We start from the raw sequence: 22,742 nt of genomic DNA on the forward strand, positions 1-22,742 counted from the left end.
TTTGTGATGCAGGGCTATCACCAATAATAATAATAATATCATGAATAATAACGCAATACAACATAAAATACTGCATTTTAATGGAAAACTGGATGAATTTGGATGCGGTTTACAGTCTTTAAGAAAAATCAACCTCTTCCTTCTACACTTCTGTCATACAGAAAGAAGCTAGAAGCTTGATAGTTTCAATAAGAGCAAGAGACATTCTGCATCATAACTTTATTTCTGGACTCTCATTTGATATTCAAAAACACTTCCGATGGGTCATTTGAGAGGAATTGCCACCCACATAACAACCACCATTTTAAAAATTGGACGAAAAAAAAGAAACGACTGTCAACTGAGTGGTGTGTATGTCCGGTAATGTGTAGGAAGGTTTTATGTTGATGTCTCAGTGAAAGCGGGCGCTGTCAATTATGTTGAAGAGCCAACTCCTCCTGAGCCATGCCAGACCCCAAAGAGTCAACAAAAAATCAACTCAAATACTAATGGCTTGGCTTCATAGGAAAAGGCACACATTTTACATGCAAACATAGATTTCAGAATTAGCTTCTCATCTCACAGCACTTGGTTCTCAGCAGGAACGATTTTAAAAATGTTCGAACACAGCGTGAACGATTGTGCATTGCGATTTGACTTTCTTTTCCATGATGCCAAAAAGAAAGTGAAATATACAGTTCTGTGTTATCCAATGAGGATATATCACAATCAAACATATTCCGGTAACTAATAATATAGCTTTGCATTGCACTGTAAGATTTAAAATCTGTCCACTATACTATCTGATTTTATTCATGCTTATTTGAACTGTTATTGAGAGACAACTCGTTGTGCATATGATAAAATAAAACAAAAGAGAAAGAATATAAAATAGATTAAGAAAATGCACAGGTCTGATAAAAAAAACTCTTGGGGCTTGAAAAAAGCCTAAACATTATAACTGATGACTCTTCTTGTTCAGAGATTTTAATCTCAATGAGTTTCTCCATTCCTCAATGTAAAATCTCACCTTGCAGATCTTGTAGAGTGAATCCTGTCCATCTCCGTCAGAGTCCTTAAAGTAGTCGTGTGCGGGGAAGGTGCGGTGGATGTCCCGAGTGATGACACCTTCCTGAGCAGAGTCCTGCGACACACAGGGAAACACGGTTTAGACATTTGAGAAAACCACATTTAGATAAACAATCCAGTTCATGCGTGAAGGTTGTGCACGTTTAGACACGGGTAATCCTGATTTATGCACTTTTAAAAGGGATTCATGAGATGTACAAGTACAGCAAATAATTGCTCTACTAGGCATATACGATAGAAAAAGAAGGCAATGTTAAATGTCATTGGCTGTATGAGTTCACAGCTCTGATACAAAGCTATGTCCCTGTGTTTGTTTATGTGTATTAGTGTTTGTCCCATTCCTCCTTCAACAGCACTCCCCAGAAGTCAGACTGCCATCTAACACACACACACACACACACACACACACACACACACACACACACACACACACACACACACACACACACACACACACACACACACACACACACACACAACACACACACCACACACACACACACACACACACACACACACACACACACACACACACACACACACACACACACACACACACACACACACACACACACACACACACACACACACACACACACACACACACACACACACACACACACCACACACACACACACACACACACACACACACACACACACACACACACACACACACACACACACACACACACACACACACACACACACACACACACACACACACACAGTAAGCTGCAGATAAACCAACCCAGAGCCTGACTGGTCTCGATGTCTTTGTGTATCAGAGAGAAAATGGGAGTGTGTGTTAGTGAGACATTTCTTGTTGTTTCCTGGCAATACAATTAAATGAAGGAAAACTTTCTGCTACATGTTGGTAGAAAAAAACCCAGAATATAATTCTCGAATAGTGAAAGGTCTTGTTCAGATGATGCCTTATTGTCCGTATGTATTAGTGCAGGGATATTCTCGAGATGGATAACAATGGTTCTGGCTAGACAGGAGATTGCTTGTACAACACTAAGGTCAGACATGACAAGCTTACAGCTCAATCTGGAACTCCTTTAACTTTATATTTGTGTATGTTTATTCATTTGCCTCAGTATATCTTTTTATTTTGCGTTGTTTCTAGAGTTGGACTAATTTGTTAATTGATTGTTTCATGAAAAAAACAATGTTTTGACTTAAAATAATGTGCTACCAGGTTTCTTAGATGTCAATATTTGTTGGTTTTCTTTTATTGTAAACATTACCCAATGGTTTTTGACTGTTCCTCAGACAAAATCATTTAAAGATATCACAGGGGCTGGATGAAACTGAGTCATATATATATATTTTTTTATAATTGTCAGATTTCTTTTTGACCAAGCTACTTAATAATTGATAAAAACAGTGAACTACGGATTTATTAATAATCTATATCATTGGCGGTTGCAGCCTTTGCTGCATTCATACTGTGTTTCAAACACAGCTATGCAAACATTTCATTTACCACTACTGTACTTTTATATTGCAACAATTAGCTACCGTTCACATAATTCCTTGTTCAACATGTATTCTACAATATGCTTAATATGAGAACAAATACACACAAAAAGGGTTACGAGAAGCAGCTGGCGCAACTGTGTGTAATGCTTGAATGTGATTTGTAGTGTGGAGGTGGTGTGTCGTTCTGTGTATTATGTGATGGAAATGGAACAAACGGTTTTACATTATGTGTGAGATTTGTCTTTCTCATGCGTTCACGGGCGTCTTAACCTGACAGCAAAATAAATACTCCAAATCAGGCACAAAAGATGATGAATAACGTCTTTAACTGTAAAATCCTATTTATTTCTGGCACTTTGCTAAGCAGTTGTAAACTTAACATATTTGGGTTTTGAGATGAAAAAAGCGAGCCGATGACATCACACTGGATTTTTGTAAATGATGTTAAATGTCTTTCACTTTTTTCTCCCATTTAAGCGACTAAAGGATACACCGATAATAATATTTTTTTTTAGATATTGTATGTTAAAATGAAAAACAATTAACAAAATAATCTTATATACACACTACACTAACGAACGACCTCACCAATAACAGTTTATAATTACTCAGCTAGTGAAAAAATGATTGCCTAATGATTAATATATTACTTTTTATTAGTTAGCCCATCAATTACAAACACAATTATAATACTGTAATTACCATGGCAACATCAGCGAAGACCAGCAAGTATCTGGTTGACAGTGAAAGTTGTAAACACTTTGATTTAATAAACCATGCATGTCTCTACTAATTAACAGCCTCATTTCTCAAAAAACACCAAAAAAAGAGGAGCGGACGTCCTCTACTCCTCTACTCAGCTTCATTTGCTTCCTTTCTTCCTCTTTCACATTAACTTTCCCTACATATTTCCTTTCATCCTCACATTCTTAACTCTCATCTCCTCCCTACAGTATTTCTACTTCCCTTTTGCTTCATCTCCTACAGTACCATATGTCCTCTCTTCCAGGTTAATATACCTCTTTGATCCCTCTCATCTTCTATTCTCTTTTCTACTTCATTTACTTTCCTCCTCTCCGTACACCTCCATGTGTGCTCTTAAATATCTGCCTCTTCTACAACTATTAATATAGAAAGGCTTACAAGACCAACCTTTTTTTCAACAGTGATTCTTTACATATCATGCATCATGTTCTCATTCTGCTATTCATTTATAAGAATGCAGGAGTCCTGTTTCGTCGTGAGGAAATAAATAAACGTAATGTGTACACAGAGATACATGTGTTTATTGTTTGTAGTGTTTACTCAGCGTACCAATTATCATGATTATTTATTATTTTGAAATAGTACAATAAATTAATTCTACATTATGATATACAATACATCAACAATATCCTCACGAAACAGTAAATGTGTCTTTTTAAGGTTGTTAATTTAATAGTGTTGTTAGAATATTTATTTGAAAAAGGATGGAATATCATTATTTCATATTCTTCTCCAAAATCGATTTGTGGCACTGCTTCCAGGTTGTATTGTGTTTGTTCAGTGAATCACAAAGCCGCAGCGGTCTTCTCTCACTTTGTACAGAGTTCATTTCAGTCCATCGTGGACTGTTCCTCTCATTTACTGCAGACCTAATCTGATTAGTGTACAACCTTCTCATCCAGACAGTGAGAGTTATATGCTGCTTTCTATGGATGTGTGTGTGTGTGTGTGTGTGTTGAAGCTGACAGCTCTTTGATCTCTGCAGGGGGGCTGAGGTGTTCAGGAGGAACTGCAGCCTCATCAGCAGCACCAGTTCTCTGCCACAGTGCCCCAGTTCAGCACCCGTGCTATACGCTGTACACCAGCTAATAAGGACTCACTGATTCCTCACAGTTTCAGCTGTCAAACCCTAACCTTACAACAGAAAGCCAAGAACTTAACAAGCAACACAGTAACCAGGTCAGGGGACCCTGTGTGCATCCGTGTACTGTAACTAAGGATATTTTGAGTGTTGTTCCGGCAGTTTCTTTGGGCTTAACGGGGCATATCTAGATCTTTTTTGCTACATGCCATGGCTTGGATAGAGTATCCAACATATTCCTCTGAAGCAAAGACAGAGCTAGATGCTTTTATTAAGTGTGGCACAGCTAGAAGCAGTGAGTTCGAAATGATACAACTAGGCTGTCAACTTCATCCAAAGGAAAGCCTTTAGCGGGGCATTTGTTTCCTTAACAGGCAGGAGTAGGAAAAGGACAGAGGATCTGTGGCTGCGATAAGACCATGGTAAGAGAGGCAGCATCATATCTGAAGAGAACACAAGGCTATTCTTGACTTCAGGTAATCCTCTTAGCTTTCATGTTGCTCTTTCAGAGGCTGAAAAAAGTGGATGGCAGTTTGGGGTGTGATGATTTATACAGCCGCTCACAGGATTGTTGCATCCTTCCTGATTGGCAAAACCAGTACATGCAAATTTCAGTAAGCTGCTTCACGGGAGTGAGAAGTAAATCCTATAGAGCCTGTTAGACCGTAAAGCCTGTGTAAATCAGAACTATATACACATATTTATGAGGGTATGCACAAGTCATGTGCACTGATAAATGCATGGAAGCACTAAGTGCATTCAAACACACATGCAATCAACTTTCACTGACCCACATACACCCTTTTCATCTGTGCACAAATACACAATATTACACGTCAGTCCGAACTCTCAGGTTTTGTTGATGCCAATAAACATATAAGGATTAAAACAGCATAAGCACAGGCAGGGGGATTCCATCAACTCTGTCAAACAGCTGTGTGTGTGTGTGTCTTTGTGTATTTATTGACCGTGTTCGTTCTGCAGTATTGTGTGAACCCGGCAGATTTATCCCCTGGTGGCCTTTAAACTAACTGACTGAAGGCTGAAAACAAGACAAAAAAAGAGATTGACATGAGAGAGAAAGAGTGGGAGGAACAAAAAACAAGGAGGGAAGAGAGAGACAGATGAAGACAGAGAGAGAGAGAGAGATAAAGACAGAGGCTGAGAGAGAGTGAGAGTGAGAGACAGATGAAGACAGATAACAGAGAGAGAGAGAGAGAGAGAGATAAAGACAGATAACAGAGAGAGAGACAGAGACAGAGACAGAGACAGAGACAGAGACAGAGACAGAGAGAGAGAGAGAGAGAGAGAGAGAGAGAGAGACAGTATATAAGAAGAGGGGAATGAGAGGCTTCCCCTAATTGTAGCCTGGGGGCTTGTTGGGCAGACAGTCCATTACTCTGCCCTCACCAACAGGTAACTTACTTCACAAACGCAGCTAAATATATAAGAAACTGCTGATGTGCCTGCACTCCACCTTCCTCTACATTCAACAGTAATTAATGATATATTACAGGCCTGACTGGTGAAAGCTGCCACAGAGGGTCAAACACTAAAGCACAGAGAAGCTTCACTGCTGACGTTGTATTAGACCCTTGTGATGTTACACCCCTGTGCACATCAATTGAACATCAGAGTCATTCTCTGAAAATGTCTTGTTATGTATGAAATAGTAATGATTAAACATAACCATAAAGGGTGCTCAACAATTATACTAGTTTATTTCATGGCTTGAAGAACTTTGAAACTTTACCGTTAAACAGTTTTTCCCCATTAGATGAGTCAATAAAATCCATTAATAGTTTAGCGCTTTCAGTCATTATAGGTGCAATAAATAGTTTGATCAATATTGTGATATGCGACTTGATATGACATTCAATTTTGGACATTATGATACATATTCCATATCGTGTCTTTTACTGGTTTTACAGTAAAGTGATGTAATTGTCTGTAACAGTCTTTATCGAGCACCCTGTTCAAATCTGACCTGTGGCCCTGTGCTGCGTCTCTCCTCCTTTACTGTCCTTAATCAGATATATTGATTAAAGGCAGAACAAACTAAACAAAGCCCCTTGCTTAGCTGACTAATGAATGATCAACCATTTGATAAATGCTTAATCTTTTAAGTAATTTCAAAAGGAAAAATATCTTACAATTGCCGTTTCAAGTTTGCTTTTTTATGGTTCTAAAATTGAAAATAAAAAATCCTTGGTTGGCTGGGAAACAAACAATTTGACATCATTATCTTGGGCATTTTGACATTCTACAGGGCGATTCTTTCTATTTTCCTAATTATACATCAACAGTATATAGAATAATTCACAACAACAAACATAAATACAAACAAAAATGAATTAACATTTTTCAAGATGCTAAATGTTATACTGGATATACATTTTGTATAAACCAACTGTAAACGTTTATTTGTTTTAAAATACCACCAGTTCTAGTCACAACATACGAGAAAGAACAAGTTTCATAGGTTGGAAATAAACTGCATCTGCTGCTACATAGCAGAGGGTCGAAGTAAAAGGGCATATGCTTGATGTGGGATATTTGAAATGTTAATCACTGCCTTGGGTACTGCACTTTAATTTATATTAAGCTTGAAGGCAAAATGAGCTAACACCTGTCATTTTGTGATAAAAAACAATCCATTCAGAGGCCTGTACAGCTGAGTGGAAACCGGAGTCGCTGCATGTCAAGTGTCTCCTGTCGCTGACACGTTAAGTCTTTTGTCCACTTATTGTTTACCATGCCGTCTATTAGGCGCGGTCAGCTTCTTCCTGTCTCTAAAGAGGAAAGATGAAACCGGGGGACCTTCCGGGCTACTGGTCACTTATTTGAGGCTGACCTTGGTGAAATCAGACATGCTGCCCTGCTCAGAGTGTCCACAGTATCAGGTAGACAGGTCAAGTTTTTTTCCATTGAATGAATACCATGCTGTACCTACACTGGATCCCCTACTACAGTATCCTGTGATGAAGAGAAACCAGGACTCAGTAAGTCTGTTACTCATAGGTATATAAGGGAAGGGTATCAATGGGAAGAGTATCAATGCTGATTTGAGACTTGCAACCCACATTGGTAATTTTCAAACAAGACACAAGTTTAGCACAAAAATGCAGTAACGTTAGAATCATTATGTCGACACACTGTGTGCTCCAATGCACCAAAACATTTTACTTTAGAAGCATGAGTCACTCTGTCCATCAACTGAATCGTGTCCTTGAGAAGGATAATGAACAACCCACCTGCTCTTACAATTTGAGTCTCTCTGAATAAAAGTGGTAGTTAACTGCTTAAAATGAAAATAGAATTTCAGAAGCAGCTCCATCTTTCTCCTCTTTAGACAGAGCAGTGAGCGCTTAAGTTACCCTTCTCTTCTGACAGTGTTATGTAACTCCCCGGGTGTGCAATGGGCCCACAAGGCTGGCTGGTGAGCCCCTCGACAGAAAGGCAGCCACGCTTTGCTAAACCGATGAGTCGGCTGGGTATATGCCGGGTTTAGGCAGCTGAACACTCAGAGACCAATAAGTCCTGAAGTGACAGCCCAGCCAATCAGAGAGGATGCTGCTAGCGTTAAACCGCTGGAGGCAAACATGCGGACAGATTGCTGGGTACAAAGTCAAACTGTGTGTACAGAATAATTACAGAGGGAACACAGCTAGTGACAAAACCTAAATGTTTATCTTAGCAACTCTAACAACAGCCTTTTGTTGGGAAACGGATTACTATGGATATTTGAAATATATTAATCAATACTAATACCAGTTGAATTCTGTACACACCCCATTGGATACCATTGTAAAAACCTAAACAAAACAATAAATCACTCTACTTTAACATACACTAATTTACACTTCGTGCTAAATTGGAAATGAGTATCTAGCTGCTGTGTCACGCAACACCTTAATCGGAACATACTTGTCACTACCAACTAATGACACAACGGCTTCCGTTATGAACGGCTCAAAAACAGAAGCCGTTCATAACGGTTTGTGCCGACATCCAAGTCGGCACAAACCAGCTTCTTATCAGGCACCATGCCCGATCCTACACCCTGCGGCTTTTTAACCAAAACGGCAGAACAACACATGGCTGGAGCATGTGATGAAGAACGAGGCTTCCCCTCAGGTTCTAGCAACGGTCACTGCCCCTTCCAATGACCCTCTTCTCGGCAATAATGACATTGGCCCACTCTGGCGTCCTCGGATCGCCCTGGACCTGCAAATCTACGGGAGGAGCCTGGTGAAAACTTTGCACCACCGCGGGAATAGCCACGTCTCCAGCAATCACCCCTAGAACACTTCTCAGTAAAACTGCCCTTATGTGTCAACACAAAATCATCCGCTAATTCAGCAGCTCTAAGCGCGGTGGAAGGTTTCTGCTCATTTACATAAGTGGCCATACGCTGAGGGAAAACATCTTTAAATTGTTCCAATACAATGAGTTCACAAAGACCGTCAAAACTGGCAACCTTTGCTGTTGCGCACCACCGCTGAAAATGAGAAGTAAAATCACGGATAAACTCCACATGTGTCTGCTTATCCCCCTTGACCCAACTTCGGAACTTTTGATGATACGCTTCAGGAACCAGTTCGTATGATTTTAACACTGCTGATTTTACTCTAGCATAGTCCAAAGCATTTTCGCCACAAACAGCTGAATAGGCCTCCTGTGCTCGCCCAGTGAGTACACACTGAAGTAACAGCACTCCGAATCTGACCAGTTTGTTGCCTCTGCTATGTGTTCAAATAGAGTAAAACAATTTCAGGGTCACGCTCATTAAACTTTGGCACTAACCGCAAGTAAGAAATAATATCAACACTACCTGATGCCGACCTATCAGAACCATCCTACACCGGAGCAAGCTTGCCCTCTCCAATCAGCCGTAATCTAGCATATCCCACCTCACATTTCATCTTTTCCACCTCCAGCACCTTCTCCACCTCTAAACACTTCTCTACCTCCTGCTGCTGACCCCTCAACTCCAACTGCAACCTCTCCTGCTACAACCTCAACTTCTCCTGCTACAGGGTATATGCAGGAATCCTGAAGTCAAATTTAATACGTTTTTAAGACCTTTTTTAAGACCCTTTCCATACATTTTAAGACCTCATCGCAACTTTGAGTTCTAACCGGTTACATTGGCGACACACTTTACCTCACATTTACTATATTGATTGTAAGATAGCACAACTAAACAAAGTGCAGACAGACTACTGAAGCCTCCTCTCCACATGAACTTCAACCTCTCTGTGAAGGTCAGGTTTAATGCAGTATGCTGCTTTGTTGCTTCTGTACTCTGTGCTCTTTCATTCCAGTAAAACTCCTCAGAAACCAGTATTTGACCAATAAACAAAACAATTGACAAAACTTTGAACTATGAAATATATTAAACTTTGGTGAGCTTCAGCGGGGTAATGCCATAGTGTTAATTTCGTTGACTAAAACTATGACGAAATATGTTCGTCAACGACCTTTTTTTCCATGACGAAAACGAGACGATGACGAGACGGCACCGACGGCAGTAAACAATAACTGCAACGAAATCATCATGCAATATCGTTGACGAAAAGTGACGAGACGAAAATGTAGTTTACTAAATAAAAACTATGCCAAAATCTCTCTTTACTTTCGTTGACGAAAAATGAGGAGACGAAATATTATCAAAGATAACGTTACATTTCTGATCAGTCAGTTTTTCTCCCAGCAGTTCCATTTCCGGTGCTGCGGCAGGGCAGCAGCTGTGTGTCTGTGCTGCGCGTGGCGGTACATTTGAATTACACCGGGCAGCGGCACACTGTGAACTGTCAGGATGACTCGGGTCTAACTCATGGTCTAACTAACCTTATTCAACATAAAATGGCAACAAGCCAACAACAGGGCTTGGGAGCAGTGGTCGCACTCGCGTTAACCAAATACCCCCCCGTCAGCGCGAGTGAATGATAAATTATGTACTCTGCAGGTCCGCTGCAACTCTTACTACTTTTAAATCCAGGCTGAAGACTTTTCTTTTTGTCGCTGCTTTTAATTGAACTATTCATATCTTAAACTGCACTGTAACTTTTATCCATGTATTTTTTCTTTTAATGTTTATTTTATTAGCTTTTCTTTTTAATGACTGATTTTAAATGCCCTTTTCTTAATGTCTTTCATTTTTTGTAAAGCACTTTGAATTGCCTTGTGTTGAAAAGTGCTATATAAATAAACTTGCCTTGCCTTACTCGACGGGTAATAATGGATTATGACGGATTGGTTACAATCCTGTCCGTCAAAATGACTGACAACGAAAAAGTCTAAAGCCACCACTGCTTGGGAGAAAGAAACAATGTGATATTTGGGCCCATTTTCTCTACAATGAGGCGGAGAAAAAAAGCGAATGCATTGTTTTATCAGAAGGGAAGCAATGTGGCCATAACACAGCTGGTAAAAACACCACAAACCTGAGCAGATACTCTCTGCAAAGCTTCTTAATCATTCAACCTGTGTTTTTCATCAAATAAGGACAAGATATAATCTTATTTATTTATATATGCTAAAATGACAAATTATTGGTTTTGGCTAGACTAGTTTGACTGAAATGTTCTATATAGTCTGATGACTAAAAAAGACTCAACAGTTTTCATTGACAAAAAGTAGACTAAAATAATTTGTTTTCTTTGACTAAAATAAGACTAAAATGCTCAGACTTTTAGTCGACTAAATCTCGACTAAAATAGTTACTGTTTTAGTCGACTAAAATAAGACTAAAATGCTCAGAATTTTAGTCGACTAAAACTTGACTAAATATGACTAAAACTAAAAAGGAAATGTAACAAAGGACTAAGACTAAAACTAAATAAAAAAATAGCTGACGAAATTAACACTAGCCATATAGGAGCTCTCTCACAAATACCCAGGGGTTAAATTGGGCTGGGGCTGTCCGGGGTTAAGCCCGGCACATAAGACGATGCTCTGACGTCATCACCCTCACACATTTGTCATATGTTTACAAAAAACGATATGTTAAGACTTTTCTCGTTCTTAATATAGACTATATTTAGGGTCGATATGTGTTGACCTTACTTTAAAATAGCAGATCTCTGTGACCGGATATAGTTTGGCTTAGACCCCGGCCCCACGAGGACGCATATAGTAAAACGCATACGCAAACGCAAAAAAGTCTTCCGTTCACACGCATTCGATTCATTAACGTGTCCGTTCACACTAGACCGCTGGAAATGCTGGAAACGCTGTAGTACATATGCCAGGCCTGTAAGTGGCGCTGCTGCCGCCACAAAATACACCAAAAGCAGTGAAGAAGACCCCGGAGCATGGTTGTCCTTCTGTTTATTCTCCGCGGTGGACGGCGTGTTCTCCTGCTGTATATCTCTCAGGTAGTCCACCAGCAGATAACCGTCCACCAGCAGATAGCTCGAACGTCAAACCAGCTGTCTGAACCACTACCGGCACGACCCCTGCCGCACCAGACTCACTCTTCTGCAACTCCCCCTGCTCAAACAAAGATGACACAATGACAGCTTTAATCTCATGTTTCCGCTTGCTTCCTACAACAGCAATTTCATAATGCTCTGCTATTTCGACCAACTGCGCCTTCTGGCAATCATCTAAGAAAGACACTGAGGGCGCATCCACAAACAACGACAAAGAAGCCATAATAAATTACCTATAATCAATCAGAAAGCAAAGTATTAAACTGCCAACACGCATGGGCAAAAGTCAAAACCCAACAGAGAATTTTCCCCCTAACTGCCAAACCAAAATCTTACTAATCTCACCTAGTCTTCATGTGGCTTGCGGCGGGTAATTACGCACTGAAACCCGGCGGAGTTGTGGAGCGACCTGCACGCAGGTAACACCAAGAAATCATGCGGATGTGCCCCCGAGACAGCTGTCCGAAAACAGCTGACACTAACCACGTAGCCACAACACTATGAAAAAAACAAACAGACGCAACCCAAGGGGAAACGCCACTTAAGCCTAGCGGGGAAATCTCTTTACAAAAGCGTAACAAGTAGCAACATCTTACCTTCTGATTGGCACACAAAACCTGACGACACTAAAGCTTCCTGAAACCCATGATGTGTCCCCCAAATAGCAGCGCCAAGCCAGCACACAGCTGGACCACATCAACTAATCAGTTGCTCAAATGACGCCATGTGCTCTGAGCACTACACAAACGTTCTAGAAATAACCCGTAGGACGAGCCCCCATTTGTTGCGACCTGGCTCAGAAGGCCACAACAAAAAGGAGACACAACATGTCAACGGGTAGAAAAAGGTGTTTATTTGCACAAACAAGTCAAATTAAGTAATGGGTATACTCATCAGAGCCGGGTGCCTGCAGGAGAAAGCAGAGAGAGCACTGATGCCCCTTTCACACCAACGCGTTTTCAGCTCCGGCTCGGAGCTGGAGCCTGAAAAGTGCCGGTTTTTCCTGTTCACACCGCAGCGGCGCCGCCTCTTAGCTCCGGAATCCGGTTCACTTCGGAGCTAAGAGGTGGCGTCGCTTACTCTCTCTTACGTCGAGGCGTGCAGGAAACTAAACCCACCTCCCCTGAACATGGGTCGACTGTCATGCCTGCCTACAAGCAGTAGTGCTTATAAACACACTTTATAAAGTCAGGCAACACTAAACAGGCTTCGTGTGATTCTGTTTATTTGTACCTTACTTTGACCATCCGTTCACTGTTATTGATCATTGTGGAGAGAGGCAGACGTTTTGTTTTGTATTATAGCAGCTATCGGATGGAATCAATACATGGGCTGCACAGGTTTTCATGTCTGACTATCACAAGTAGAATCATAATAAAAATACGCCGGTAAAATGTGCCTGTAGAAAACGGTTTATGCCACAATAGGATAGCAATAGCAAGTAGTCAGTTTAGCTTCGGTTGCTATGCTAACATCACCCATTGTATACCAGAGAAACTTTCATAACAGCGTTGTGATGCCAAACAGCGTCAATTCAGACTGACACACATTCACTTAGGCTAAGGGGAACTGGGGATATGTATCAGCTGCTTGTGTGAGTCGGACAGTGAATACTTTAGAGCGGCCGCTGCAGTGTGAGCTAACCGGGAGCTAACGGGAGAATAACCCCCTGTGGAAGAGCAGCCAACACTGCAGCGGTCGGTAAATGCCGCAGAAACACATTAATAAACAATGAACCACGGCACTCTGGAGAAAAGCATAAGGTTGGAGAAGTCGTTATTTAATTTAATCTGGCTTCGTGTGATTAAAAGCAACACGATCATCGACCCGACGCAGTTGTTGTTGTGAGCGCCGTAACGCCGTTGGGGAGCAAATCAGCGATGTAAACGGTGACGTCATGACGCAGCAGCGGCAGCACCAGTCGAGCTCTGGGCGGTGTGAACAGAGAAAAAGGGAAACCGGAACTGAACCAGAAAAGCTCTAGCTCGGAGCTAGAAAGGGAAAAGCGCTGGTGTGAAAGCCGCAAGAGAGGAGCAGAGAAGCTCTAAATAGCTTCAGGACACCAGACCCAGGTGCCCTGAGTCACTGCAATCAAGGTAATCACTGGAGCCAATGCAGCAGAGACAGAACAGCCACACCCTCTCTACTGATGCACCCACAGGGGCATCATAGTCTCTCTCTCTCCATTGGGAAAGTTTATCGTCAACAACTTGGTAACAAAGCATTAGTTCTTGTGACATCCCTCGTGATCAGGGAATAAAATGTGTGTCATTTGAATTTACTGGTATGCTTGTATATGGCTTATATGTTTGTTCCAATTTGTTAGCCCAATACTATAACAGAGGATTCTATTCTTGTAAACATCTAAAAGTCCATAGATATTGCAGAAATACTACACTTTTGCAGCTACACAGTGGTAGAGCTACTCGGGCACAATTTGTCCATTGGCTCCTTAATGCGTGTCATCCCCTCTATCCCTTCTAGGTGAATGCAGAAACACCACATTGGGAAGTTGCAAAAATATTGTTTGACAAAAATGGCAATCCAGCATTGTTTATTGTGTAAATATCAATACCATATTAGGTTGATTATATATCTGGACAACCTCAAACAATACCACACAATCCAACAATAGGGGGCTGCAGCAGTCTGCTGAGGCTTGAAGTGTTAGAGCTGAGTAAGCAGGGATGAGAGGGTCACTATAGTGTTAAACCAGCACAGGTTTCCGGACTGCAGCTACTGAGAGACAATGTCTTGTGTAAACATTCCTATTTTTAGATTTTTTTCGATCCCATTCAAATTAAACGTTTTTTTTAATTTTACTATTGTTAGGGTAGGGGAAAAACTCTTACCATCATCATGTAACTAAAACTCTACACTAAAACAAAGAAATACAATTCGTTAACACTTCTCTGTGCTAGGTATCACAGCAGGTTTAAAGTGAAACACACCACACCACTGACGCTGAGGCATTCCTGTTTATGTGTTACTTATTTCCATACTGTCAAAACTATTTATTGATCTTATTCTCATTCGGAAGTCTCGCCCCCATTCCCCCTGTCACCTTACCAAAGTGGTGGATCAATTGAATGAATTATTTGTGTTGGACTCCATTCTCTCTGATGGGAATGAGAAAAACAAAAGCAAGTGCTACACCATCTGAGTCTGGCTTCAGCATGAGAGGTGCATTATGGGCCATGCTTGAATACACAGGCAGTGATAAACCAGAAGGATGGTACGTCAAAGAGTATGTCTGTTCCAGAGCTGCACCCTGAAGCTTCTAGACTCAGTGTCCAAAATGCTTAGAAAAAAAATCTGCTTCAGTGTAAAGCTAAATAATTAGTTCCATTATAGACAACGGACACATTAGTAAAGAATGTAAAGCACAAATATGAAGGATCGGAGAAAAGACTTCAAAAGGTAGACAGTAGAAGCATGATGAAACAATGGGTGAGCAAGAAGATATTGCGAGTCAAATGAATCACAGACAGAATATTAGTTTGATTTATACTATGGATAGATGGCAGCTCCTTCGATGGAAGGCCAAATCTGAAAGTGACAAACAGGCTGCGTTTTGAAATCTTAGGTAGACCAAAAAACAGAACTGGAGGAAGAACGGGGGACTGCTAACGTTTTTTTAAAACCCCTGCTCTGATTTGATTTATGAAATCATAATAAATACAATTAAATCACTTTAACAGTTATGTCACATTCACTTGTGGCTCGTCTGTCATTTTGTATCCTTCCTAAATAGCTATCTTGCTTCTGCACTCTGCAGTCCATCATATGTTTCATGTCTGTTGATCGCCTTTACAAAGTAAAACAGGATCTCCCTCCGGTGGAGAACCGGTAAGCAGGAAGCCGCTCAGGAAGCATGGGCCGAACTCTGCCCTCCTGCAACTAAGCCTCCGAGCAGAGTGACTTACTGCTCACTTGCAGTGGAGACTGATTACTATTAGGTTTTCATTAGTTGATCAGTGTTCTTGAAAATGCCTCAATACTGAAGAAATTGTACAACTACATAGCGAAAAATTGTCCTTTGTGCGTTTGTAATTTAGATTCTAAATAAAAGGTGATAACTGTATGTCAGGAAGACACAGTTTGTATTATAATTACAAGTCTTTAGCCATAACACATTCAGACAGCTGGTTGTCAAAATGACACCACCCCGTCCTGCTGACACGTGACTTCCACAAACACTCTCCTAATTTCAGTGAGATAATCTATTGTTGTGATATTCAGAGGACAGCAGCGCAGTAATTAAAAACCAGCTCCCCTTGAGGCCTTTGTCCTTGGTTGCTGGCGAGGAAGTTTCTAGAGGCTTCCCTGGAGGGTTTAGGATGGGGGGGGGGGAGCAACAGCTGGCCCTCCTGGCAGATTGCTAATTCATCTGTCTCTGTATCACTGCCGTGGCATTTTAATGGTCTGGCTGGTTCTGCATTTCAATAAGCAGAGTTGTGATGGCAGCATCAGTGTTCAGACAGAACATAAATAAGTGGAATTTTACCTTTTGCTTGTAGTGAAATAAGTGACAAGCGAGCAGGTTGAAGAAAACACCAGACCGATGAATGGTAACAATATACACATTTTCTGAATACAGCTTTTTGATAAATAGACGTCCTGTCATAAGGTTAACTAGATTCTCCAACATCTGGAATTGTCAGCTCTTTACTCAACAAAAGTCAGTTTGTGTTGCAGTTATTCGGCATTTCGGTATGATGGTTGTTCAGAAAAGAAAAGCTTTTCAAATACATTGATTTGTATCAATGTATCAATTAATCAGACCACAATTAATAATATGCCATTGTTTCTCATTTCTGTTCAAATTGTTACCCCTTCAGGTGACAGGGACATTGCCGTTTGATCGACACAATTCTAGTCAGTTCATCCCTGAATGAAACCGATAATTCTGCTACATTTGATGAAACTCCACCTTGACCAAGTCGAAAGTGACAACAAAGACAATGCTTCCACACGGTAAGGGAAAAAAGGAAAAAACTAAACTTGGCATGATTCGACAAGAACTTAAAGACTCCCAAACAGCAATTCAAGAGTTTTGAATCTAAACAGATTAAGACAGAAATAAAATAAGTCTGAACTGACTTAGATAAAGTGATAAAGAGACTGGAAGAGGCTGAGACACAAATTGCCAAAATAAAAGATAAAGACACACTTCTGAAAAATACAAATATAAATATGTGCTGTCATATTTGTTGTGTATATTTGATGGGGTGGCTTGAGCTCGACGATACACCATATTCTTTCTGACTCTCCCTCCCTCTCTGTCTCTCGCTCACAAACACACAACAAAGATAAGAGGTCAGAATGCCTCAACCCTGACATTTTCTGTGTGTTGTTTCTTTTTTTAGAGGTCAGGGAGAAGTCTTGCATATGGATGTATGAAGTAATGTTTTATGTGCAGGTCGATCTTTGTGTCTTTCAATCCACTTCTTACTGGTGAACCTGTACCCTGCATCTTCAAAATAAAAGCATAGTGTGAATGAATAATAAAGAGGCTGATGTTTTGGAGCTTATGTTAACATCAATTTTAATTGCGCCCTATTTATAAACTTCAAATGAACTCTGATACCTTGCTGCTTCTTCACACTTGGTTTGGGGTTTCCATAGCAACACAGCGCCTCTTAATTCTTGATGTTCATTTGGGAAGAGGCAGAGAGACAATGGAGACAGTCAACTGTAACCAGGGATGTGATGCTAGATGAGTGGTCACATCCCCCATTACATACAGGAAGATTACAACTAACCACATGCATGTGCTGAATGGGTTTACTTTTAATTAATGTATTATTTATATATTCTAAATGTTGAATGACAAATGCAAAACTTAAGTTGCCTTATCTTTAAAAAGTGTACAGCGCATTCCACGGCACAAACCGACAAGTATATGTTCATACTGTAAAACCTTTGTTTCATTATAGATCAACCGGTAATAACTTTGATGGTTTTCGCACCCTCAAATCTCAGTGTCCATGATTCTACAGTGAAGAATGTTCACATGCAGAATGCAGTTAAATGAATAACACTGAATATTGGCTAGTAAAGACAGGATACTTTAATCTAATCTAAGTCTAATAAAATGGTATTTAATTCAGGATAAATTCCCTGAGAAAGAATAGGGGAGGCTGTCGGTGCCTGAGGAAAAAAAACAGGTTTGTCCTCTAATGTCGGTCAAGGTGGTTTGCTTTGTCGTGTATGATTGAATCACTAGAGCAAGAATATGTGTGCAAATTATGCTAAATCTAATTTGCAAGGATGAATAGAAAAGACATACAAAAGGAAATTATTAGATGTTCCTTTAGCACAGCAGTAAGAAAAGTGGATTGAAGTGTCTACAAAGCCAATACTTGAATGAATGTCTGTCTCTCCCAATAAAACCCTTTTTCGAACAGGAGCCTGCAGTTCAAAGTGCCAGCTGTGGCGAGCTCAATTGTTTGACAATTTTGACAGTGGAAGAGAAGAGAGGAAGAAACATCACAGTTTGAGACAGGCTGGACAAGACCAGAAAGGAAAGCATTTGTAACGCACTAAAACGTAACTTTTATTTTGCACTTTTTTTTTTAACTTTTATGTCAGCTAATTAATTCATCAGTACTTAACAAGAAAACATTTTTATTAATGCGACTTCATTGTACACAAATAACTTGGCATGTCACATTGACACCAAGTGAACTCATTTATTCAGTAGTTCGAACAGCAGGAAATTAACCATCAATAGCTTATAAGCATTAACTGATTTTGTTGAACTAGATTTTATTATGACAATATTATTTTGAAATGTAATTGATTGCAGGTGATAAAAACCTGTTTGTAAATAGTAGAATGTTCTGCCTGAAAAAAAACTAATTGAAAAGTGTCTTTAAATGAAGTTGTGGTAAGTTTGGCTCTCTTTTCTTAACCCTTAATCTGAATGGATCATAATATGGATTTAAATGATGGCTATTCTGACCTAATTCCTGAACACTTCCTGGTGTAAAATATTCATTGCTTTTGACAATGAGGCATGGGGAGATTGGAAATGTGCAGGAGAGGTGGTACTGTAGATCACTGAAGACAGTTTATCAATCACAAGTTGAATAGTCATTACAGGGCTTCTACTTGATCAATAACTAGATGTCCAGCCAATCTATTTATATTTATTTTCTGTTAGCCTCGCAACTAATATTTCATTTATCTTTTAAAATGTTTATGCTTAGTCTTTTAGCCTTCATTTATAATCTCCTGATTATACCTGAGTTAATGGTGTGTTACTGTCATTCAGCCGCTACAGTACTTTGTCCTTACGTGCTTTTGTATTGTACACATTTGACGCTGATGCCCTCTCAACATCTCTGGTTTGAGCACACAAAGGGATCTTAAAAGGCTTCCGAGTGCGCTAAACCGAGGCGGGCGCAGCCGGCTGGCAGCAGGGCCCAGTTCAAAATGGGGGCTGGCATTTACTGTCTCTCACAGTCTGACTCAAAAGACAACAGTTTGAAGCAAGTCATGTCAAACTCCTGTTTATTTGGAATGCTCTTGGATACTTGATAGCTAGCTCTTGTGTTGTTTTATACCTTTTTACCAGAATCTCTACGACAAAGGTGGTGATTCCAACGTGAGCATGACCCCATAGTCACGATGGCAAAATGTATGGGAAATGGGCATTCATATAACACAGTTTTCCTTTACGGTCAAGTGGCAAACACAAACAAATATACCTTATAGGTAGGCACCCATGTTATTACCATAATAAAACATGTCTGACCAAGGAGATAAAAGCATCACCTGCTACGTCAGCAACATGGCCAAAGTGGTCCCATCACAGGCCAAATACAAACCCTGACCTGAATTGGTTTTAATAGTTGCCACTGGCTACAGAGGCAAGGTGCTCAAGGAAGAGGTGGGATTTCAAAAAGTGGTTTCTAAGTGGCATTGTCAGCGATACTCAAGACACAAAAGATCATGCAACAGAGAATAAAAGTGAAATAAGCAGAAAATTGTAGAAACTGATTTCAGAGTGAAAGTGGAATGCTGAATGCCACTTGCAACCAATGAGAACATTTGGGAGAGTCGAAGCACTTAGAGAAGATGGAAGAGAAAGCTCTCAGTCAAATGGCGACTGATGGAGAGAAAGTCTACCTAAGGCAATCATCGGGTCCAAAGGTGAAATGGAAGTGCTGAACTCTAAAAAGGAGCTGATGATGACATTTTCCAATGTTCCAATCCAGGGAATACAGCAATGAGTGGGCCAGTAAGTATTCAGTGTATTGCTCTGGGGCACTTTGAAGGATGCAAGTCCACTAGGGGGATTGAACCTGCAACCATTTTTTCTCTGGGTGGACAGTGTAACCTTTTTGGCAACAATGGCGATTAGAGATAGTAAGTAACATTTAGAAATAATAGATACCATGTGGTTAAAATGTCAAGTCCCGATCAAAGGCTCTGCTGAGAGGCTCTCACAGTATTTTTATGAAACTGTTATATTTCCTTATCCTCATAACCATGGAGGGACATTTGTGAATTCTGATCAACAATAAAACTTGTAAGGAAAATTGCTTGAAATGCAGGATTTCTATATTTGGTTTGGTAATCGTTTAAGCAGTGGAACACTCCAGAGGTTAATGCATACATCTGGGTGGTGGTGATGTCTTCAGTTTGTCAGTCCACCACTTTGGTCCAGAAAAACAAAATCTAAATCTTAACAACTATTATATTTAATACCATGACATTTTGTTCAGATATTCATGGTCCCCTGAGTATAAATCCTACTGACACTTTGAACTGATTTGTGACTTTATCTTGTAGCACCACTATGAAGGTGACATTTGTGTTAAGTGAAATGTCCCAAACTGGGAAGAATTGCTGTGACATTTGGGTCATACATTCAGCTGAAAGCACCAATGTACCCAAGTACAGTCCCAGAGCCACTACAGTCTTATGGTCAGCCTCAGTCATGTTAACGGATAAATAAATGTTTAACACTACACTTTACATACAGTAAAAGCACACAATCAGCTGTCAGCTATCGGGACACAGTCACATCCTACATGTACATTTTCAAAGCCTGACTGAGGCCATGCAATATATATGAGGGTGTGTTGGTGTGTGGATTCATGAGTGTGTCCTCCTTATGCCATCAAAGGCTTTTGGTGGGTGCCACAAGCCTCCACCCTTAGCAAAAGAGGGGCAGGAACTGGCTTCAACCTCCAATTACGACTTCCCCGCCTCAAAGGACAGTCAGGTGGTCTTTTCTCAATCAGGATGGAAGAGTAGGAGGAAAGTGGCAGGATGGAAGGGGAAAGAGGAAGTGAGGCGAGTGCTGCCATTTATGGAAATAAAAAGGGAATTCCTGATATAGTGTTGCCCATGAATATTGAGTGGGCCTGGGCCGGAAAGCGGCTTTGGCTGGTTAGTGGGGATGAAATGTTTTCTGGAGGAAGGAACAAATAGAGATTTTCGTTCGAAATCTAGGCATCAAACACAACAAAAAATTGGCTCTTAAAAATAGGTTTCTGGCAGGATCTACACGAACACAACATAAAATGAGTCAAAACTGTATATTGCAATGTGTATTAAAGTTTAAGCCATATAACAACATTAAATATTTTAAAACTCAGCTATAGATAAACAAGTGTTTTTTTTAGTGTTCTTTAAAGGTGGGGTAGGTAAGTTTGAGAAACCGGCTCGAGATACACTTGTTATATTCCATGGAATGCTCTTAACATCAACACAACACAAAAATGTCATCTGTGGAAGCTGTAGTACTGTAAAAGCACGACCGATCATTTTAGCCGGCCCGGCTAAAATAACTGGATGGCCTACCTGCCTGTCAGCCTTCCATCTGTGCACAAACTTATCTCGTGCCCTCATTGGTCATGTGCGCGTTCGTGTGTGTTGGAGGAGGGGCTCTGTAAGGAAGTGGCAGATTTTTTCCAGCTGTGTATTTTCAAATTCTAGGGCACTCGAGCAGGTTTCTCAAATTACCTACCCCACCTTTAAGGACATAAAATAACAATAGTTATTTCATGCTGATTTAATAACACACTCAACCTTAAGTAAAATGGGTGTCGATTTTGTAATTAAAAATAAAAACCTAAACAAATAACCTTCATTTGGACCTTACTAGTATTTTTAGAAATCAGTGTAAAATTGCATTTGTAGTACTAGTCATCATTTGTAACGCTCATTCTCTCTCTCTTGCTTCTTCACTAATTCTCCTCCTCTTCCTCGTACCTCCTTTTCAAATTCCTCCCTCCGGATCCACATGTTTTCTATAATCTTCTCTATTCATTGAGGCAGTCTACTTATCTTGCCATCTTTTCTATTTCAGTTCCTCTCCAGGATCGGCAGTTCAATGTTCTTCCAATATGACCTTCCCTCTCCTTTTGCTCGTCCCTCCACTAAGCTTCTCGGAGAAGACTGTGGGGTTACGGCCAGTTCAAAGATTGTCTGCAGTCTAAGGGTTGAGTTTATGAATTTCAAAGGCCAATTCAAGACCAGAACAAGGGATCAGACTCTCTAATGAGGACACTGTTCACACAGAAAGATGACATGATGGTATGCATTAACTCCCAATGGCACTAACGGAAAGGCTACCCTGCTGCAGATTTGGTTCCCAGCAAATGTCACTTGATCAGCCATCTGCTGGCTCAAAGTTACAAGTCTTGCATTGCTTGTAACTGATCTTGAGCAACCATCAGATGAAATTACAGTCCAAATGTCAGAGTTATTTTGTGAAACTACACGGTGGCAATCTTTATTCAGGATTCTTTCTGTCCAAGGAGGAAATGTACTACAATTCAAAAGTAACTGAGGCTTAATATCCAACCAACTTGCTAAAGGGCACCTGAATAATGTTTGATGAGGCAGGCAGTAGCTTTCTGCATTGAAACCTATCAAGCTTAG

At 40.4% G+C, this 22,742-nt stretch overlaps 1 protein-coding gene across 3 annotated transcripts in view; it reads right to left on the reverse strand.

The window, feature by feature from the left end:
* Nucleotides 1–22,742, reverse strand: part of rabgap1l (RAB GTPase activating protein 1-like) — a 124,112-nt gene that overhangs the window by 45,163 nt on the left and 56,207 nt on the right. For all 3 annotated transcript variants that reach the window (XM_034204195.1, XM_034204272.1, XM_034204111.1), the window contains exon 14: nucleotides 1,010–1,123. In XM_034204195.1, coding sequence (XP_034060086.1) covers nucleotides 1,010–1,123 — 114 coding nt within the window. The remainder of the gene's footprint in view (nucleotides 1–1,009; nucleotides 1,124–22,742) is intronic.

Source organism: Gymnodraco acuticeps, unplaced genomic scaffold (genome assembly GCF_902827175.1).
Source record: "Gymnodraco acuticeps unplaced genomic scaffold, fGymAcu1.1, whole genome shotgun sequence".
NCBI lineage: Eukaryota > Metazoa > Chordata > Actinopteri > Perciformes > Bathydraconidae > Gymnodraco > Gymnodraco acuticeps.